Genomic DNA, 18251 nt, shown 5'->3' on the forward strand with positions numbered 1-18251 from the left:
ATAGCAGAAATGCTAATAGTACAAACCTTTTATTCTGGTCAAACCGGACTATGTAGTGTTGCCAACTGGAGCACGTTATGCATCCCCACGTGGTGCACTTTCTCAAGCCATTTCCCTGTTCTGGAACATCCTTTGCTCTCCACCTACACAAATCCTATCTACCCTCCAGAGTCTAGTTCAAACCTTATATCCTTTGTAATCACTGTAACTCACAATAACGCCTTCCTCCTTGAATTTGGAAAAACACTGTCTCACTCAACTGACGTTTACTTCATTAGTGACAAAGTCATATTATATTGCTATTAAATTTTTATGCTTAAATTGTAGTTTTGTTAATTAGAATGTAAGCACTTTGAAATCAGAAGAAATGTCCTTATTCTTCTCTGTATCATACTTTCAAGGCAACATTGGTACAACTGTACATGCACAGTACATAGTTTTTGACAAAGCAAATTACTACCTTTTCCTAGTAAGTGTTTTGACCTGTTTCATTTTGGCTTTTAGGAACATTAAGGTATTTAGAACTAGAGAGTATGGTATATTTCAGGTTTTCCTTTGGGCTGTCTTCTTCTTATTTCACATATTTGCTTTCATTTCCCCAAATACATATTAGCTCACAGAATACAGAATTTATGCTGCTATTTCCTTGTTTTATACCTCTGCGATCCTACAATGCTTTTTTATAGTATTACACACAGGAATATATATAAAATGCATTTATTTATTGAACACAAACATTAGAATTGGACTTTCTAAGCATTTACATTGTAAGAAAAATAAGGAGCTATAATGGTGGAAGTAAAAATATAAAAATAAATAAATTCGTGGTTTTCTAAAAATAAATGCCTCATGTGAGACATGGGTCAACTTACACAACATCGTTCAGCTCCAGTCTGGTATCTGGAGATGGATTAATCAGGATGTAGGAGAGGGTACTTTGATGATCATTCATTTCATCTAGAACATAAATAAAAGCCAAGTTTGTTATACTGCTTACAGAAAATTATAGGAATTATTGTAGAGCGTCTTAACTTCAAACCATATAACTGTCAACAAGAACTTACTATAGTTTTGCCCACAATACAATTGTGTACATAACTTTGACTATTTTCAAATTGCTGTCATTGGAAATATCTGACAGGTACTCATTTTTTGTTACAATAAATGGTAAAAATAAAGTATCTACTTCTGTTCAGAACAGCCACAGTTATATTCTACCCTTTTTGTGTGTGTGTGTGAGGAAGATCAGCCCTGAGCTAACATCTGATGCCAATCCTCTTCTTTTTGCTGAGGAAGATTGGCCCTGGGCTAACATCTGTGCCCATCTCCCTCTACTTTATATGGGACGCCACCACAGCATGGCTTGACAAGCAGTGTGGGCAAGCAGCAACACAAAAGGTTGAAGGCCCTAAATATGTTTGACTTCATTACATGATGTATCTAATATAAGCCATCTTAATGTTTTTGCAGAATGTAAAGAATCACATGGAATAGAATTTAACTGTCAGTTTTAAGAGAAGTATACTACTGAATCATTTCTTTTTCCTCTAAAATAATATATATTTTTAAAATAAAAAGCTGTGCCCTTTTAATTTTATGAATTCACCCTGAAGACATCATCAGGCTTCAAGTTTGAAGAGCTAACTTGACATTACATAAGACACCGAAAAAGAAAACAGCTTTAGGATCTCCAATTTTAGCTGCCAAGGCTATGATAAGACATAAATGTAAAGCCATGTGGACGCACACTTCAATAAACATTAACCCTCCCAAGAGTAAAGTCTTCAGGCTGTGAGGGAACTGTTTAAAATCCTGCTCTGGAGCTATAGCATCCTTCTGGCCACCTCAGTTGCAGACAAGTTTGGATCCTGAGAGAAGTACCAAATTTTGCAGTTTGACCCAAAAATCTAAGAATACATTTCATACCAAAAGAGATACATTGATATTCAAATAACTGCATAAAATTAAAGTAAAGGTCTTTTTCAGGATAACATAGATGAATAATTTACTGCACTGGAAAATACATATTCTTTTCATAAAATAATGTCTACCATTGTGTTCATCTAACTAGAAACCTGTCACTTGAATGGGAACGACTTAATATTTTCAGTTATGATATTGCAAGTTGATATGCAGATATGTGCCCTATTTTTAAAGTCTATAAATGAAAATCCTTATCATAAAGGCAGATAAACTGCAGTATTGAACCCACAAAAATTTTGCCAGTAAAACCATTATAATCATAAAATCATCAAATTAATATTCAAATAAAGCAATATATTTGGGTGCATATATCTCTGGGGTAGATACCAGGAATTGCATCCTGCTATAAGGATACGGTTGCCAGGCAAAATAGAGAATTCTCAGTGAAAATCTTTTATTTTACTATTATTATTTTTTTTTTGTGAGGAAGATCAGCCCTGAGCTAACATCTGCCAATCCTCCTCTTTTTGTTGAGGTAGACTGGCCCGGGGCTAACATCCATGCCCATCTTCTTCTACTTTATATGGGACGCCGCCACAGCATGGCTTGCCAAGCGATGCATCGGTGCGCGCCTGGGATCCAAACCGGCGAACCCGGGGCCGCCACAGCGGAGTGTGCGCACCTGACAGCTTGTGCCACCGGGCCGGCCCTCCAGTGAAAATCTTAATTTCAGATAATTTTTTAACATAAATATGCCCCGTATATTGCCATGTGACATACTTATACTAAAAAATGATTTGTTGTTTTTCTGCAATTCAAATTGAACTGGGAATCCTATATTTTTATTTGCTAAATCGGTCAATCATACCTAGGGGTAGCTGACTAATTCAACTGGCTAGAGATTGGAATCCCAATGAGTATATAATGATGAGCTCACTCCAGACAAGGTACAATTCCAACTCAAAGCACATTGTATTGGCAGTAGATTACCAGGATCATCTTTCTTTACAAAAAGAAATTTTTATTTATTTATGCTTCCTGAGAAATTTTCCCCTTGTGTGAATTTCCACAACGGCTGGGCAAAGGAACAGAGATTGATAGCACATTCTGGAGACTAAAGCATAATACTCTAAACTGTAATAGGTCTACTAGAAAATCTCCATCTCCTTTGGCTAGGTAGAAGTCAATTTCTTATATAAACAGTGGCATTTAGAAGTTTCTTATATAAACAGTAAACATTGTTGAACAGTGGCATTAGAAGGAAAACAATTTTAACAAATAACTTCTCAGCCAATAGCAATACTCAACCTTTCTCCTTGATTATTAACATGATGCTGTACTTGTTTTTGGTTCTGGGATCAAGTCAAAATCTATTGGTGACTTAGTTTGCCTGTTACAAATGTAAACACTATCTAGATAACTGAGCACTTTATAGCAGTAGATATAACTTTTTTGTCAATATTATTTTCTGCTCGGGTAGCCTGTTTTATTTATCATTCTGAAGATTTTAATGTTTTCATGGACTCCAAGAATGGCAGCAAATGTTTTGCTAATGTGCTCAACTCAATGATCCCATATAGTTTCTCTTGAGAGATGGGTAACATCACAGAGTTCATCACTCCTGGTTTCTTTCCTCACCCACCCCTCACTGACTTCTCCTGAGTGTTAGGTTAAAAGAAGTGAAAAGAAGTTGCCGAGTTCAAAGCCATTCTCTCTTTCTCTTTCATGTCTGCCTTGCTGTAGAGTTAATTCTGGTCTGCTTGCTCTCTGCCATGCTGCTTTGTTGGGAAGTTCTGTGGTTCACCCTCTTTCTCTTTGTGACTTTGTGTTTAAGAATTAGGAAGTGAGGTTTGAAAAGCCCATTATGGTCACACATCAAAACAACGTTCAACAATCTAGTTTTATCAGCCATAAGTCTGGTATTGTTATCTCTATGGGTTATTCCCTATGTTTAGTTTTTAGTTGTTTCTGTATTCTGGAGGGGAATATGTGGTAAGTTTCCCGGATCTTTAATATCCTACCATAATCATCGTCATTGGTGGTGGCAAAGACACAAGTGGATTAAATAAGACTCTTTAACAAAAATATAGTAACATGTGTAGTGAATAAAATAAATTTTCTTTGAAAAATTTGGCTCATGAATCAGAATCGAGATTCTATTTCCTATCCACCAAAAATATTTACTAAGGAAATCTGTTTTGAGGATATTCACTGTGTTTCTGATAAGTAATCTTTGACCTTGGCATAATAAAAAGTTTAAATTGTTGTACTGAAATTGTTGCATCATTGACATAATTATCTTAATGAAACTATTCTCATGAAAAATTGAAATAAATGTACTAGAATATTGAAAATGTTAAAAGAAATTCTATAGAGTCAAATTCAACAATTACTAGTAGTATTTACCAAGAAACTTATTTTGCTACATTAATTGGTGTATACAATTATTCAATCAAAATCTTCATGTAGCAAATATTCTGCCTAGAATGTTTCATGTAAAATAGATCATATTAGAAAGGAAATAGAATTATACTCCTATTATTTTTACAAAATAATCAAGTGACTCCCATTCCACACATATAAACGTCATTTTTTTGGTTTGTTTTGATTTTTAAAATTTTCCTGTTGAAATATTTTAAGAGCAGTTCTAAAAGAGGAGAATAAAATTTGATAAGAAAGAAGTTTAAATCTTACATATATTTGTATAGTTTCATTAAATAATAGTTTCAAAAACACATATCCATTATGTGTTGTGTAATCAGAGAAACATTTCAAATAATACAAAGAGTATCATTGAGAAGCTCAGTTAAGAACAAAGGCTCTGAAACCAGAGTACCTGAATTGAAATCCTGGCTTTCCCAATTACTCACGCTGAGACCTTAGGCAAATTACTTAATTTCATTTCATCTCTCTGTGCTCAGTTTCCTCACCTGTAAAATGGGGGTAACAATAGTGCTATCTAATAGATTATTGTTAGAAATAAATTATAAATGAATAACAAATACAATTTAAAATTAATATATTCATATAAATATATAGTTCCTAGAATCATTACCTGATTCATATCAAGTGCTATATAAAGATATCCTATCGTTATTGTAGCAGGACAAGTCAGTCTATAAGTTGTATATAATAATTGTGTACATATTGTGATATAAAGGTGTTGGCATGCAAAGATAAGGAAGAAAAGTATTCAAAGAGAACAGCAAATGAGAAAGGCTGAGATGGTTGAATTTTAGTTGCAGAAAGCAGACCCTTGGGGATGGGCTAAAGTGAGCAAGGAGGAAATTAACTGTTGAAAAGGCAAGCTAGGACAGATCCTGTAGGGCTTTATAGACCTTGATCAGAAGTTTGAATTCTATTATAAAAGCAAGGGGAAGCCACTGAAAAGTTGTAAGGGTGGGAGATTTGGTGGCATGATCTTATTTCCTGTTAAATATATCACCTTGGCCGCTCCATGGGAAATGAACTTTGGGGGCTCAAATTGGACTCAGGAATAGTAGATGAACAGTACAGAAGCCCAGGTGAGAGACGATGGTGGCTTGGTAGCAACGGAAATGGAGGAACTTTGGAAGAAGGGAGGGAAAGATAGAGCGCTTGAAAGAGAGAGAGAGAGAGAGAAAGAGAGGAGGAGAGAGAGAAAGACAGGGTGGGGGGGAGAGGGAGGGAGGGAAGGAGAGATAGAGATTGTTTTAAGATGGGAGACACCACAATATATTTGAATGCTGATGAAAAAAAGATAGTAAAAAGGAAGAAATCAGTGCTGTAGCAGAGTGAGGGCACACTTTTCTTCAATCACTACAAGAATATTTTATCAGAGAAAATACTCTCAGTTGCACAGTGTTTATTTCTCCTACATAGTCCGATAATCCAAATAATCAGCCAGATAACCCACTGAGGATTACATTTTCCCTCACCTGAACCTCTGTACACATTATGTATTATCTACTTGTAAAACTGCCAAGTTCATAGTACTGACCTAATCTGCTCATGTATTCCAGTTTAGTACCAGACTATGTTTATGAGTACAACTATTTGGTCCATTTTACTGAACTTACCAGTCTATTTTAGGAGAAAAAAATGGTGGTTGCAGATAAGGATAAAAGAATAATTCTATGTAATCACCTCTATTTAAAATGATTTTCATTACCTTCCAATAATTTAGAACTATTTTTATGATACACAAGATAAAAATCAAGAAGTGTACTCTCTTAACCTCCCTTCATATAAACATTCAGAAATCAAGATTAGATGAAACAATTAGCAGAACAAGAAGCACGATATAAGGCGAAGCTTCAGAAATTGCTCAGTTTCAACTCTGCCGTGAGCCCCTCCATCCTTTACTAGCTTCATACACAAAACTAGTTACTTTAGATTCAATTTTCCCTTTAAAATGGATTATTCAATATTCAATCTTTTAAAATCTGTATTACTACCTTTTATAAATACGAAAGGACCAAAACCACTTGCTTTTTTTTTAATGTGATAGAGAATTTTTTAAAAAAAGTGAACTATGTGTCTAAAAACATATTTTCTCTTCCATGGTGTGAAGTTTAGTTTAGTTTTGTTTTGTTAAAATGCTTTCCTCCACTGCTTCACCGCCCCTTACCAAGGATTGACGTACAGAACTATTGCATGTCCCTGGGGAATGGAAGCTCCTCGAAAAATGCTAGTTTCTTTCAAAATACTATAATGACAGCTATTTTATATTAAATGATGTGGGCCAAAACTATACAGATTGCCTGCAAAGTAAGCAATGTAGGTACGGTTATTTTTAAATAGAACACTGATTACATTTTCAAGTAATGGGTTCAATATGTTTTCAGGTGAAATACTTCTAAATTTAAAACTATGACTCTAGTTGATAATCTGAAAAAGTAAAATCAATATACTACAGAAAGTCTAAAATATTTTGGAAAGACCAAATTTATTATTATTATTTTCATTTTAACAATTGAACCCACTGCTTTAAATTTATAAGTACTTTACCTGAAATAGCACCGGAGGTTGGAAAAAAGATATATTGAACATATTATTTGAAGAATTTGAACATAAGTATATAGCATGTTTTCCAATTTTGCTGCTATCCTGTAGTACTTCCATATGACTTACAGGAGGCATTTTTTTTTTTTTTTGGTGAGGAAGATCAGCCCTGAGCTAACATCCATGCCAATCCTCCTCTTTTTGCTGAAGAAGATTGGCCCTGAGCTAACATCTGTCCCCATCTTCCTCTACCTTATATGGGACGCTGCCACAACATGGCCTGACAAGCGGTGTGTCGGTATGCATCCAGGATCTGAACCTGGGCCACCAGCAGCAGAGCGCGTGCACTTAACCACTACACCATGGGGCCGGCCCCCAAGGAGGCATTTTTATAATTAGTTGATAATCATAATTTATCATATGATATTCATTATTTTGTTCTTCTATTTACTAATGTTAACTGGGCATGATTAGAGTCATAAACAAATTTAAATCTGGGGATGCAGCAATAAACAAGATAGGCATTTTAGCAATTTTCTTGAGAGGCAGTACACTATGTAATACAATCTTCAGAATAGGAGTCAGGCATCTTTAGTTACAAGTTTACCTATTGCTATAAGTTAACTGTAAACTCCCTTTATTATTTTAAGCATATCACTTAAGTTCTCTTAAAATAATCATCATTGTTCTGTTTATCTCATAGACTTGTAAAACAAAATAAGAAATTCACTAATTCCAAATGCACATTCAAAGAGTTTTGACGAATGCATACAGTAATGCAACCTCTACAATAACCATGATATAGAATACTTCTATAATGCCAAAAAGTTCCCTCCTGCCCTTTTGCAGTCACTTCTCTCCTGTCACCCCCATTCCTTAGGAATCACTGATTTCTAGGAACAATCACTTTTATAAGAGTCATACAGTGTGTTTCTGTGTGGCTTTTTTCCTCTTTGCATAGTTTTTGTCAGGCATCCATGTTATTGCATGGATCTACTTTGATATTAATATAGCCACTCCAGTTTTCTTTGGATTTGTGATTGCATTAAATATAATTTTATGCTTTTACTTTTAACCGATTTGTTTCTTTAAATTTTAAGTGGGTATTTTTCAGACAATATAGAGTTGGCGCTTGCTTCTTTTAATCCCATCTGATGACTTTTGCCTTTTAACTGAAGTTTAATCCATTTATATTTAAAATAAATATCAATACAGTTGGGTTTAAACCTACCATCTTCTTAGTTGTGTTTCGCTTGTCCCATGGGTTCTTTGCTCCTCTTTTCTTCTTTCTCTGCCTTCTTTGGACTCATTGAAGTTTTAAACATTTCTTGCTATAATCATTCCATTTTATTTGCACTATTGATCTTTAGTTATATCTTTTTGATTTAGTTGTTTCGCAGTTTCTCTAGGTCATGGGTTGGCAAATGTTTTTTCCATAAAGGGCCAGACACTAAGTATTTCAGTCTTTTGAGGCCATATGATCTCCATTGTACTTAAACTTGTGTGTACACTGTAAAGTGAAGCAGCCACAGACAGTTCATAAACAAGCAAGGATGGTTGCAATTTTCACAAAAATGCTGTAGTTTGGTTTGCTGAGGTTTGCTTTTCCCTGCCCTAGGGCTTACAACATACAGCTTTAACTCATCAGTAGCTACTCTTAAATAATATACCACTTCACATGTAGTGTAACAGCCTCACTATTTTATTTCCATTTCTCTTTTCCTATTGAGTTATTGCCATACATTTTCGCTTCTATATATGCTATAAACCTCACAATGTTGGTTATAATCAGTAAATTATCTTTGAACAAAATTAAAAAAATAGAAACGTATCTTTTATATTTACCCATATTACCATTTTTTTTTTTTGTTTAGATCTAAAATTCTACATGGCATCATTTTCCTTCTGTCTTAAGAAATTCTTTTAACATTTTTTCATAGTTCAGAGCTGTTGTTAACAAAGTCTCTCAGCTTTTGTTTGTCTAAAACTTTCTTTATTTGCTTTCATTTTAGAAATATATTTTTACTGCGTATAGAGTTTTAGATAAATTATTATTTTTTTCAGAGCCCTAAAGATGTTTCTCCATTACGTTTTGGTTTGCAAAGTTTTTGATAAGAAGTGTGCTGTCATCCTTATATTTTTCCTCATTCATGAAGTGTCCTTTTTCTCTGGCTCCTTTTGAGGTGTTTTATCATTGGCTTTTAGCAATCTTGTATATTGTGTCTTGGCATTATTTTATTTGTTATAATTATATTGCTTGAGTTTCACCAAGCTTCTTAGATCTTGAATAGAGTTCCCATCAAATTTGGAAAAAAATTGGTCGTTATTTCTTCAAATGTCCATTCTCTTCTCTCCTTCCAAGACTCCAATTACGATTACTTTAAATTGTCCTTCCAGTAACTAACACTCTTTGTTTTTTTGATTTTTTTTTCTCTCTATTCTGCATTTTGGATAGTCTACTGCATTGGCTTTAGGTTCATTAATATCTTCTTCTGCAATAGTTATTTTGATGTTAATCCTATCCAATATACTTTTCATTTTGAATACTGCATTGTGAATTCTAACCTCCGAGAGATTCAGTATGTTTTTTTTTATATCTTCAGTTTCTTTCCTTATTAAGCTCTTGTTTTCCTCTACCCATCTTGAGCAAATAGACTATATGGTAATAACTACTTTAATATTTGTGTTTTCTGGATCTATTTCTATTGATTGATTTTTCTACTGGTACAGGTCGTATTTTCTCATTTTGGGTCCACATGCTTGACTTCTAGCCTGTAAAAGGCTTACCTCATTTGTTTCCCTTTTCTCAGGGAACAAAGTTATATGTTTTCTTATATCCATTGTCTACACACTACTGATTTCTATTTTTTCTAGTTATTTAAACTAAGAGCATAAACAGTTGTCAGAATTGGAAGTTTCTTCTTGTTTTAATCCATTTAGAAAGCTCATTCTTTGCTATCTCATTCTCTCAATTTCTACTCAACCCATAATAAAATGTTGAAAGTAAAAAGTTCACTCAACCAATTAACTTTTTTTCTCAATGACAAAAAATATTTTTATTTTATTCAAATTGGCCACATTTTTCTTACACATATGCCAAAATACAGCATTTGAATTTCCAACTGTAAAGATAAAATATATGTATATTTAAGTGCAATTAAGTTAACTATGGCGTTAAATTATGTAGAAATATTGATATCATTGAAAAATTAGTGTCCTGGGAAGGATCTGATACAACTCCATGAAACAACACTTTACAGTTTTAATTTAGGGAGATATGGAAAATTTATTGCCCAGATATTTTCATTTACTATAAATCATTATCAGCTCAGCAATTACCCCCTTTGAAAGCTTAATTACTTTATTTATTAAGAAAAGCATTGAGTTTTTTTTTCTATTAACATTCTATATACAGAATGAGATCAACATGAAACAAATCCATGTGTGTATCCTGTTTCTGACTGCCTCCTTGTGAGAAAGGATCGGTTCTGAAAATATAGAATGATATAAAATTATCCATTTTCTAGGAATCTATACTAGGAGTATATTGATTGTATATCAATATTATTGTATTCATTTATATTGAGAAAAGGTAAATAATATATTTCAAAAAAGCAATAAAAATTCAGTGTCAATTTCTTTCGAAATAACAAATTGTTGATCAAGTCACTACAGTGATCTCAAATACTTATATTATTCCTCCTAAGTACTAAAAATTGCAAAACATTCTAGAAGAAATATCTAGCTATGGTGCCTTTTCCGTTTATGGTAATTTGTTTTAGAATACATTTGTGAATAATTTTGTGATAGAAAAAGATACCTGACATTGATTAAGATTTGGGGGAATTTTTAATTAAAAACTTAAATGAAAATGATCAATGATTTATAAAAGAGTCTGAAATAGAAGCCGATGGTGTTACTATTACTACTACTATTACTACTATACTGCTACTACTACTACTATTACTGCTATTACTATTGCTATTAATACTACTACTGCTGCTACTGCTACTGCTACCACCACCACCACCACCACCACCATATCTATTATAGGTTTGGGATAAGAAAGGAATAACAATCCTTTCTTGTTAATTTTGCTTATTTCTTTCCCATAAGAAAGGGAATGACTAAGAATTAAATCAGTATGTTAGCTATAAAAACAGTTCTTGGTTGATCTATCCATTATCTCAGGCAAATTGTAAATTTACAAAGAAACTAAGGCTTTCTGATGGATGTAATGAAAGCCAGCATCTCACTGATAGTTAGCTCTTAGTCACTTAAAAGGATTCCTTTTTTTCCTCCTTGGTGTTTCATATTTTACTAACAGTATGAAACTTACAAAAATCCATGTCAAAATTGGTTGGCACCCATAGCAGCCATCACATCATGAAGACTTGCTTGCCAATTTACACTATTAAAAATGTATGTCATTCTATGGGCTAAACATTAAGAATGTGTCAACAGAAAGAATAATTTTTAGTGACTGTGAGAGCCATTCTAAATAGATTGTTGAAGAATAATGCCCATTATTAACATAAGAACAATAATTATTCATATTTGCAATGTAGTTTATAATTAAAAAATCTTTTTTTCACAAAAATTCTGTTATTTCATATCACACCCCTTAGGGAGGACTTTAATTATACTTATTTAATGGTCAAAGAACATGAAGTTCAGAGAGACAATGACTTGCCCCATAACACATAGCTTGTTAGTAGTATGTAATGCTATGAACTTTGACGTGACTAAGTTTTTAAGATTATATTGAAGAAATTTCCCAAAAAATTTCAATGAAAAGCCCACAGAATTTGTAGATTGCCACTTTGGCTATTTTTCCAAAACATACAGGTCCTCAAATTCCATCTCCCAAACCCATGGGGCCAGATGTGTTCCAGAACTGAATTTTTTAGCTTTAGAAAGCAATATTGGGCATATAATGTACATTATGTAATATCCTCAGCAGGATCTGTAGCAGCAGACAAATTCATATTTCTGTAGCAAAACATATGAATATTCACAACAAATAGGATAAATAAAGGTTAGAAATAGTTTCAAGCAGTTTAGGTCAGTTTCTGCATTTACATAAGTTTTAGTGTCAAATTTACTTAAAAACTCAGTTTTCAAAAATTTTAGATTTTGGAATTGCAAGTGAGGGATTATATACCTGTAATCTAATCAATATCTTTTGATGGATAGATATATGTTTATCTCAGATAATAGATGCATGAGCATTTATATTATTTTAAGCTAGCCTGTAGAGACAGGCCCTGTATCAGGAAATGTTAAACATTTTATCCTTTGGTTTTTGAAGACTTACTTTTCTTTTGGAATTAAATACAATAAAAAACATAAGTGGCATCTTTAAAAAGAAATTTAATGGTGCTAATAAATTTGCGGGGAAAAAGTGAGTACTTTTTCTGACTTAATGACCTTGGGTAACGTGATTTAACGTCTCCAAGCTTCACTTTCATCTCTCAAAAAGTAAACAAAATGTGTCTCCACTAATCCACAGTTGCGAGTTTTCATGTACTATTACATAAGCATAACACAGGTATAAAAAACTTGCTGTTGGTCTTATAATTTTCTTTAACGATTTCTTTTTGATACTTGTCTTCATAGTTTCCCTCAATCACTGCCAATTCCTTCGTGATCATAAAGCAGTATTTTCTAGTCTCAAGCAGCAAAGTTTCAAAATTTACTGAAGCAGGGCTATCAACTTGGTACCTTTGAGGTTTTTTTTAGGCCTGGCATATCTTTCATTATTAAAGAAAGACTAACATTTTTCTCAAATTTTAAGCTCTGACATCAATCATGAAATTATTAGGCCACATAAGAATGGCATCCCATGTAAGCCATGGTTCATGAGAGCACTTTTTATGAATCATAATTTTACATCCATCAATTTCTGGTCAACCAAAAATAATTTGGAAATATTTGGCCTAGCATGCCTTATATTTTATGTCTTATGTCTTATGTATTATGATAGTGTGTTGACCACCCTAAGTTATTAGTGACTCACTAAAAGTTACTGCCAATTGTTTCAAAGAAAAGTTATACAAAACCTCACAGAGCTCAGTGGTAGTCCTGTGCCATTTTATTCTATTTATGATTAAATTATGCAAAAGAGGTCATGTATGTCTAGGCAGTTATGAAAAAACAAATCTGTAGTTAAAATTTTATTCCATAGACAGAATTATTAAACACAGATATTTTAAATTTGCTTTATTTTCAATTTTTGTTTGAAAAACACCACAGCTTCTTTAATTTATGAAGCATGGATCAAATCTTTATTTAACATAAATTTAGCTGGTTATACTTTAAACCTTAGTTTGAAGATCACAGAAGAAAGTATATTTCTAAGAGTGTCTTTGAAAAGATAAGCCATCCAAGTCCTAAGCAGAATTTATAATAATTATATTTAGCCACATGTCTGTCTTTAAAATATTATAGTAATTATTATTACTTTGGCCATCATTGTTTCATTACGTTATTTTAAATTATCTGTGTATTTAGCTTTTTTTAACCTTCTATATTTCATACAACAATTCAGAAAATTTTGCTTTCTACTGCACACTAGACTTTATCTACCTACTAGTTACTCTATACCAGGAACTGGAAATATAGACGTGGACAAGTGACAGGTAATTCACACCTTCAGGAAACATAGTTAATTATCAGATATTAACAATTTAGAGACTTTTAAAATTTTAAGTATTTTTTAATGTTTCTTTATGATTTACCTATTATTTGAGATAGTTTTTTATTTCTTTAGACTGTATAAAAATAAATTTTCCAATATATCATTTCTGAAGCATCATTGTTCAGCAAGTTTGATAATTTTGAGGTGGTGTTCAACTATGTTTGAGGCAAATACTTAGTTGAAAACTTAAATTCAGAAGAAGAACAGAGAAAGAGGACCCAGGAAAGGATAGTGTTGTAGACAGATCAAGGAAAATAAGGATGATTTGTATTTGAGAACGTTCTCTGAAGAGGGGGTAGGAGAAGGAGAAATGTGTTAAGTGTAAATGTGAGATGATAAAGTGAAGAGGTGGCGTGTAATTAGTTTGATAAAAGAAAGAAAAGAGGGAAGGTGAAGACTAAGGGGTGTGTGTGTGCATCTGTGTGTGTTTGCGTTAGGATAAGGGAAGGAGAACTGGTTCCTTAAAAGAGGAGCTCGGAGAAAGAAAAGAGAGAAACATGAAGGATTAGGAAAAAGTGAGATTAGATGGTAGAAATGGTTTTCAAAGAGCCACGAAGAAGTAAGATTAAAAGTAAAGAAAAACAATCTTTTCTTTTTACCTGGATCAAACAACTTAATTATAAAATTAATTCAGAGAGGAAACATTCAAATATAGCTAGAAAAATACTGAAAAAGAAAAGTTCAGGGCCTCCAGGTCTACTAGATATTAAAATATACTATAAAGACGCTAATTAAAACAATGGGTGCTTTTGTCTGAATAGGCAGACAGATTCTTGTAACACAATAGAAAGTCTATAAATAGACAAAAAGTACAAATTTGGGATCTGAAAAAAGCGGGATCTAAAATCATTAGAAGGGTGTATCTTAATAAGTATGTTGTAAACAATAAACAAACACATAGGGACAGAGATTGGATTGGTGGTTACCAGAGGGGAAGGGGGGAGGGAGGAGGGTGAAAGGGATAATTTGCTACATGTGTGTGGTGATGGGTTGTAATTAGTATTTTGGTGGTGAACATGATGTAATCTATGCTGAAATAGAAGTACAATGATGTGCACCTGAAATTTTTACAATGTTATAAACCAATGTTACTGCAATAAACAAAAAATTAAAAAAAAAAATAAGTATGTTGTGTAACTAAATATGGAAAAAATATATTGGAAAAGATAAAAATGTGTTCCCTTGCTCATCCTATATAGCAGGATACATTTCAAATAGATCAAATATTTAAAGGCAAAATGTGAAACCAAATAAGTACTAAAAGAAAATGTGAGAGATTTCCTCTCTAAATTGGGAGAGAGGAAAACTTCTCTATTATTCAAAATCAATAAGCAATAATGGAAATGACTAAAAAGTAATTATATTAAGAATATTGAATAGCAAAAGTAAAAGAAAACACCTAAGCTGAGAAATAAATATCTGTAATTAATATACATAGAATTAATATACTTAATACATAAGCAGCTTCTAAAAATATTAGAGAATAAGAATAAATTAGAAAAATTGGCTAGAGAAATAAATAATTCACAGAAAATGGCTCTTAACCACATGAAAAATATGCCAAACCTCATTATACTAAGAAGTTACACTGTGAAGCCATCTTTTTAAACCTATTAGATTGGCAAAATATCCAAAAGTCTCTTAACACAGTCTGTTGGCAAGGTTTTGGGAAAACAGACTCATATTCTGTTGATAAAATGCAAAATTTTAAGGAGGAAAATTTGGCCAAGACCAAATATATGTATAATATATATAATCTTTAATCCAGTAATCTCATTTTCAGAAACCCATCTGAAGGATACATTGGGAAAAATATGAAAAGATGTATACATAAGCCTATTAATTGCAAGAATCTTTGTAATCACAAGGGACATGAGGGACTAGTTTAATAGACTATGGTACATCTATGCAATGGAGTATTAGGCAGCCGTAAAAAAGAAACAAGGACTATTTCTATACCCTACTAAGCCTGTGATCTCTAGGATATACTCTTAAATGAAAGAAGCAACGTGGAAAAAAATAATATCATGCTACCATCTATATTTTAAAATTTATATTTAAAAAATGGAAGGATAAACCATAAAGTAAAAAAATGTTTACTCATGAAGGAAGGAGATTATGTGGTGGTGACAGGGATAGATGTTAAATTTCTTTGACTATACCTTACATTAAACATTTGATTTTGGAACTTTACAAATAGTTTATATAACTAAAAAAAATAAATAAATTTTAGAAAAAGCAATCCCTAATCATCGAAAAAAGAAATAAGTCCAAATTTATATCCAATTGGTGGTGTAACCACACCAAGAATTACTATTCCAAAACTTAAACAGAATCATTTTGCTATACATCCCTATTGGGCTATACCATAAAGTAAAAAATGCATAAACAAAAGAAAAATACATGTTTTTAGCAATTATATTGTTGATATTAGCATCATATTATTATTCTGAGTTTTATGTATATTGTGAAAAAATACAATATGATTTTATAATTCTATCATTTCTGTCGTTGTTGATAACCATTAATCTCAGCGTGGGAGAAAGAAAGTACAGATATAAGACAGAAAAAGTTAAATAAAAACCCTATAGTTCTGGATTTTAATTGTAAGTATCTGTATGAACACATGAGATACTTTGTATCTATCTATCTATCTATCTATCTATCTATCTATCTATCTATCTATCTATCACTATCTATCTCATAGCTCTGTTTGCTGAAAAGACTTAGAAACAATGACAAACCCTGTAAAAATGAGCATCTCAAAAACTTGATTACTATCTTGAAGTATCATTTCCCACTAAAAGAAACTGAGGATCCTGGAAGAGATGATTTATTCCAGGTGGGGAGCATTTAGTCCTACAGAGAGCAAGGAAAGTCTATCATAGATGATTGACATCATGACAAAAGGGATTCACGACGCAATTTGAAGAGACTTCCACTGGTAAAACTTAGGACAACCTGATCAATAATATAATAATTGCAATGGATTAAAATATATCAGATACATTTAAATTCATGAGTTCATAATAATAACAACAAAAAACTGGTTAAAAAAAAGGAAAAGAGGGGGAATAGAATGGGCAAATTTAGACAGCAACCTCAGAGCATAGGAAACCACAGAACAAAGAGTGAGTTTCTTCAAGAAATAGATTGCGTTAGAAAAAATATGAAATGGGGAAACTCAAAAATGATTTAAACTTGTCACTCATCTCAATCTGTGGACCTTAATTGATTCTGATTTAAATAAATTGTAAAAAATTATGACATTTGTGAGATAATTGGAAATTTGAACACAAAGCAAATAGTTGAAGATATTAAAAAATTATTTTTAAGCGTGAAAATGATAGGTGGCTGTATTATTAAAACTAGTCCATAAATTATAGAAGTGTATACTGACATACCTGATGTCTGAAATTTACCTAAAAATAATATGAGAAGTGAGGGAAATAGGTGGGAATCTACATGAAACAAGACAGGCCATGAGTTAATAGCTGTTGAAGCAGGATAGTGAGTATATGTGGATTCATTATAATATTCTTTCTACATTTATTCATGTTTGAAATTCTCTGTTTTAGAATTATAAAAGAAATTAGAGAGATTAGTCTCACACAGAAGGACACCTTTTACTCTGAGACTGCAGACATTCTGAATTATTTTCAAAACACTCACCTTTCCACTCTTGCCATCATTCTCAACAAATAATTCTTACCATCATATGAAATGTTACTCAACTTCTTGTCAAAATACCTACACATTTACTGCATTTAAAAACATGGACCTTTTCCTCATTTCCAAATATCTAAGCAAAGGGTTCCAACCGTGATCGTTTTCCTGTATTTTCAACTTCTTCACTAATGGCTCAGTCTTAATAAACATCCTCCTATCTCTCTGTCTTCATAACAAGTAGTCTCTCCTCCCTCTCCACTTTCCCAAACAGGGCTCTCCCTATTCCTCACCTTTCCTTCACAATGAAACTTACCAAAAAAAATATCTACAGTGGCAGAGACTGATAGTTGTCTCTCGATAGCCACTCTTCTTGTCTTCTTTAATATTAGATGTGGCCACCGAAAATAAAACATACTTCCTTGACAGTGGGCCTTAGTGGAAATGGCGTGTGCAACTACTTGGTGGTATCTTTTAACTGCACAGACAACCCTTTCTTCTCCGGTATCTCCCTTGTTTCCGCTGGATGAAATGTGGACAAAATAATTAGAGTTCCAACATCCGTCTTGTACCACGACATGACTTTGGCAATGGAAGCAATAGATGGCGGTGCAATAAGATAAAAGATTAAATTTCCAAGATCTCGGGGTCCCTAATATATTTGAATCTACTATATCCAAATCCTTACCTAACATCATTCCTCAAACTACTCAAATCTGGCTTACACATATACCATTTTACCGGTACTGCCTTCACTGAGGTCATCAATGACCTATCACTATACTTGCAATACCATTTGGCACTATTAATCATGGCCTCCTATTTCTCTAGTCCAACACTTTCCAACATTTTTTCACATCATAGAACACACGGGACATAATATTTGTACTCACATTGGGGTAACAGACAAAACTGTTTATGGCTGGAAGAACAAGTCTGAGGGATGCCTCTGACCACTCCAGGCGCCACCTGGCCTTCT

At 32.9% G+C, this 18251-nt stretch overlaps 1 protein-coding gene across 5 annotated transcripts in view; it reads right to left on the minus strand.

Moving 5' to 3' along the window:
* Positions 1-18251, minus strand: part of KCNT2 (potassium sodium-activated channel subfamily T member 2) — a 348393-nt gene that overhangs the window by 6454 nt on the left and 323688 nt on the right. For all 5 annotated transcript variants that reach the window (XM_058533726.1, XM_058533725.1, XM_058533723.1 and 2 more), the window contains one exon: positions 873-957. In XM_058533726.1, the coding sequence (XP_058389709.1) occupies positions 873-957 (85 nt within the window). The remainder of the gene's footprint in view (positions 1-872; positions 958-18251) is intronic.

This window comes from Diceros bicornis, chromosome 38 (assembly GCF_020826845.1).
Source record: "Diceros bicornis minor isolate mBicDic1 chromosome 38, mDicBic1.mat.cur, whole genome shotgun sequence".
Classification (NCBI taxonomy): Eukaryota; Metazoa; Chordata; class Mammalia; order Perissodactyla; family Rhinocerotidae; genus Diceros; species Diceros bicornis.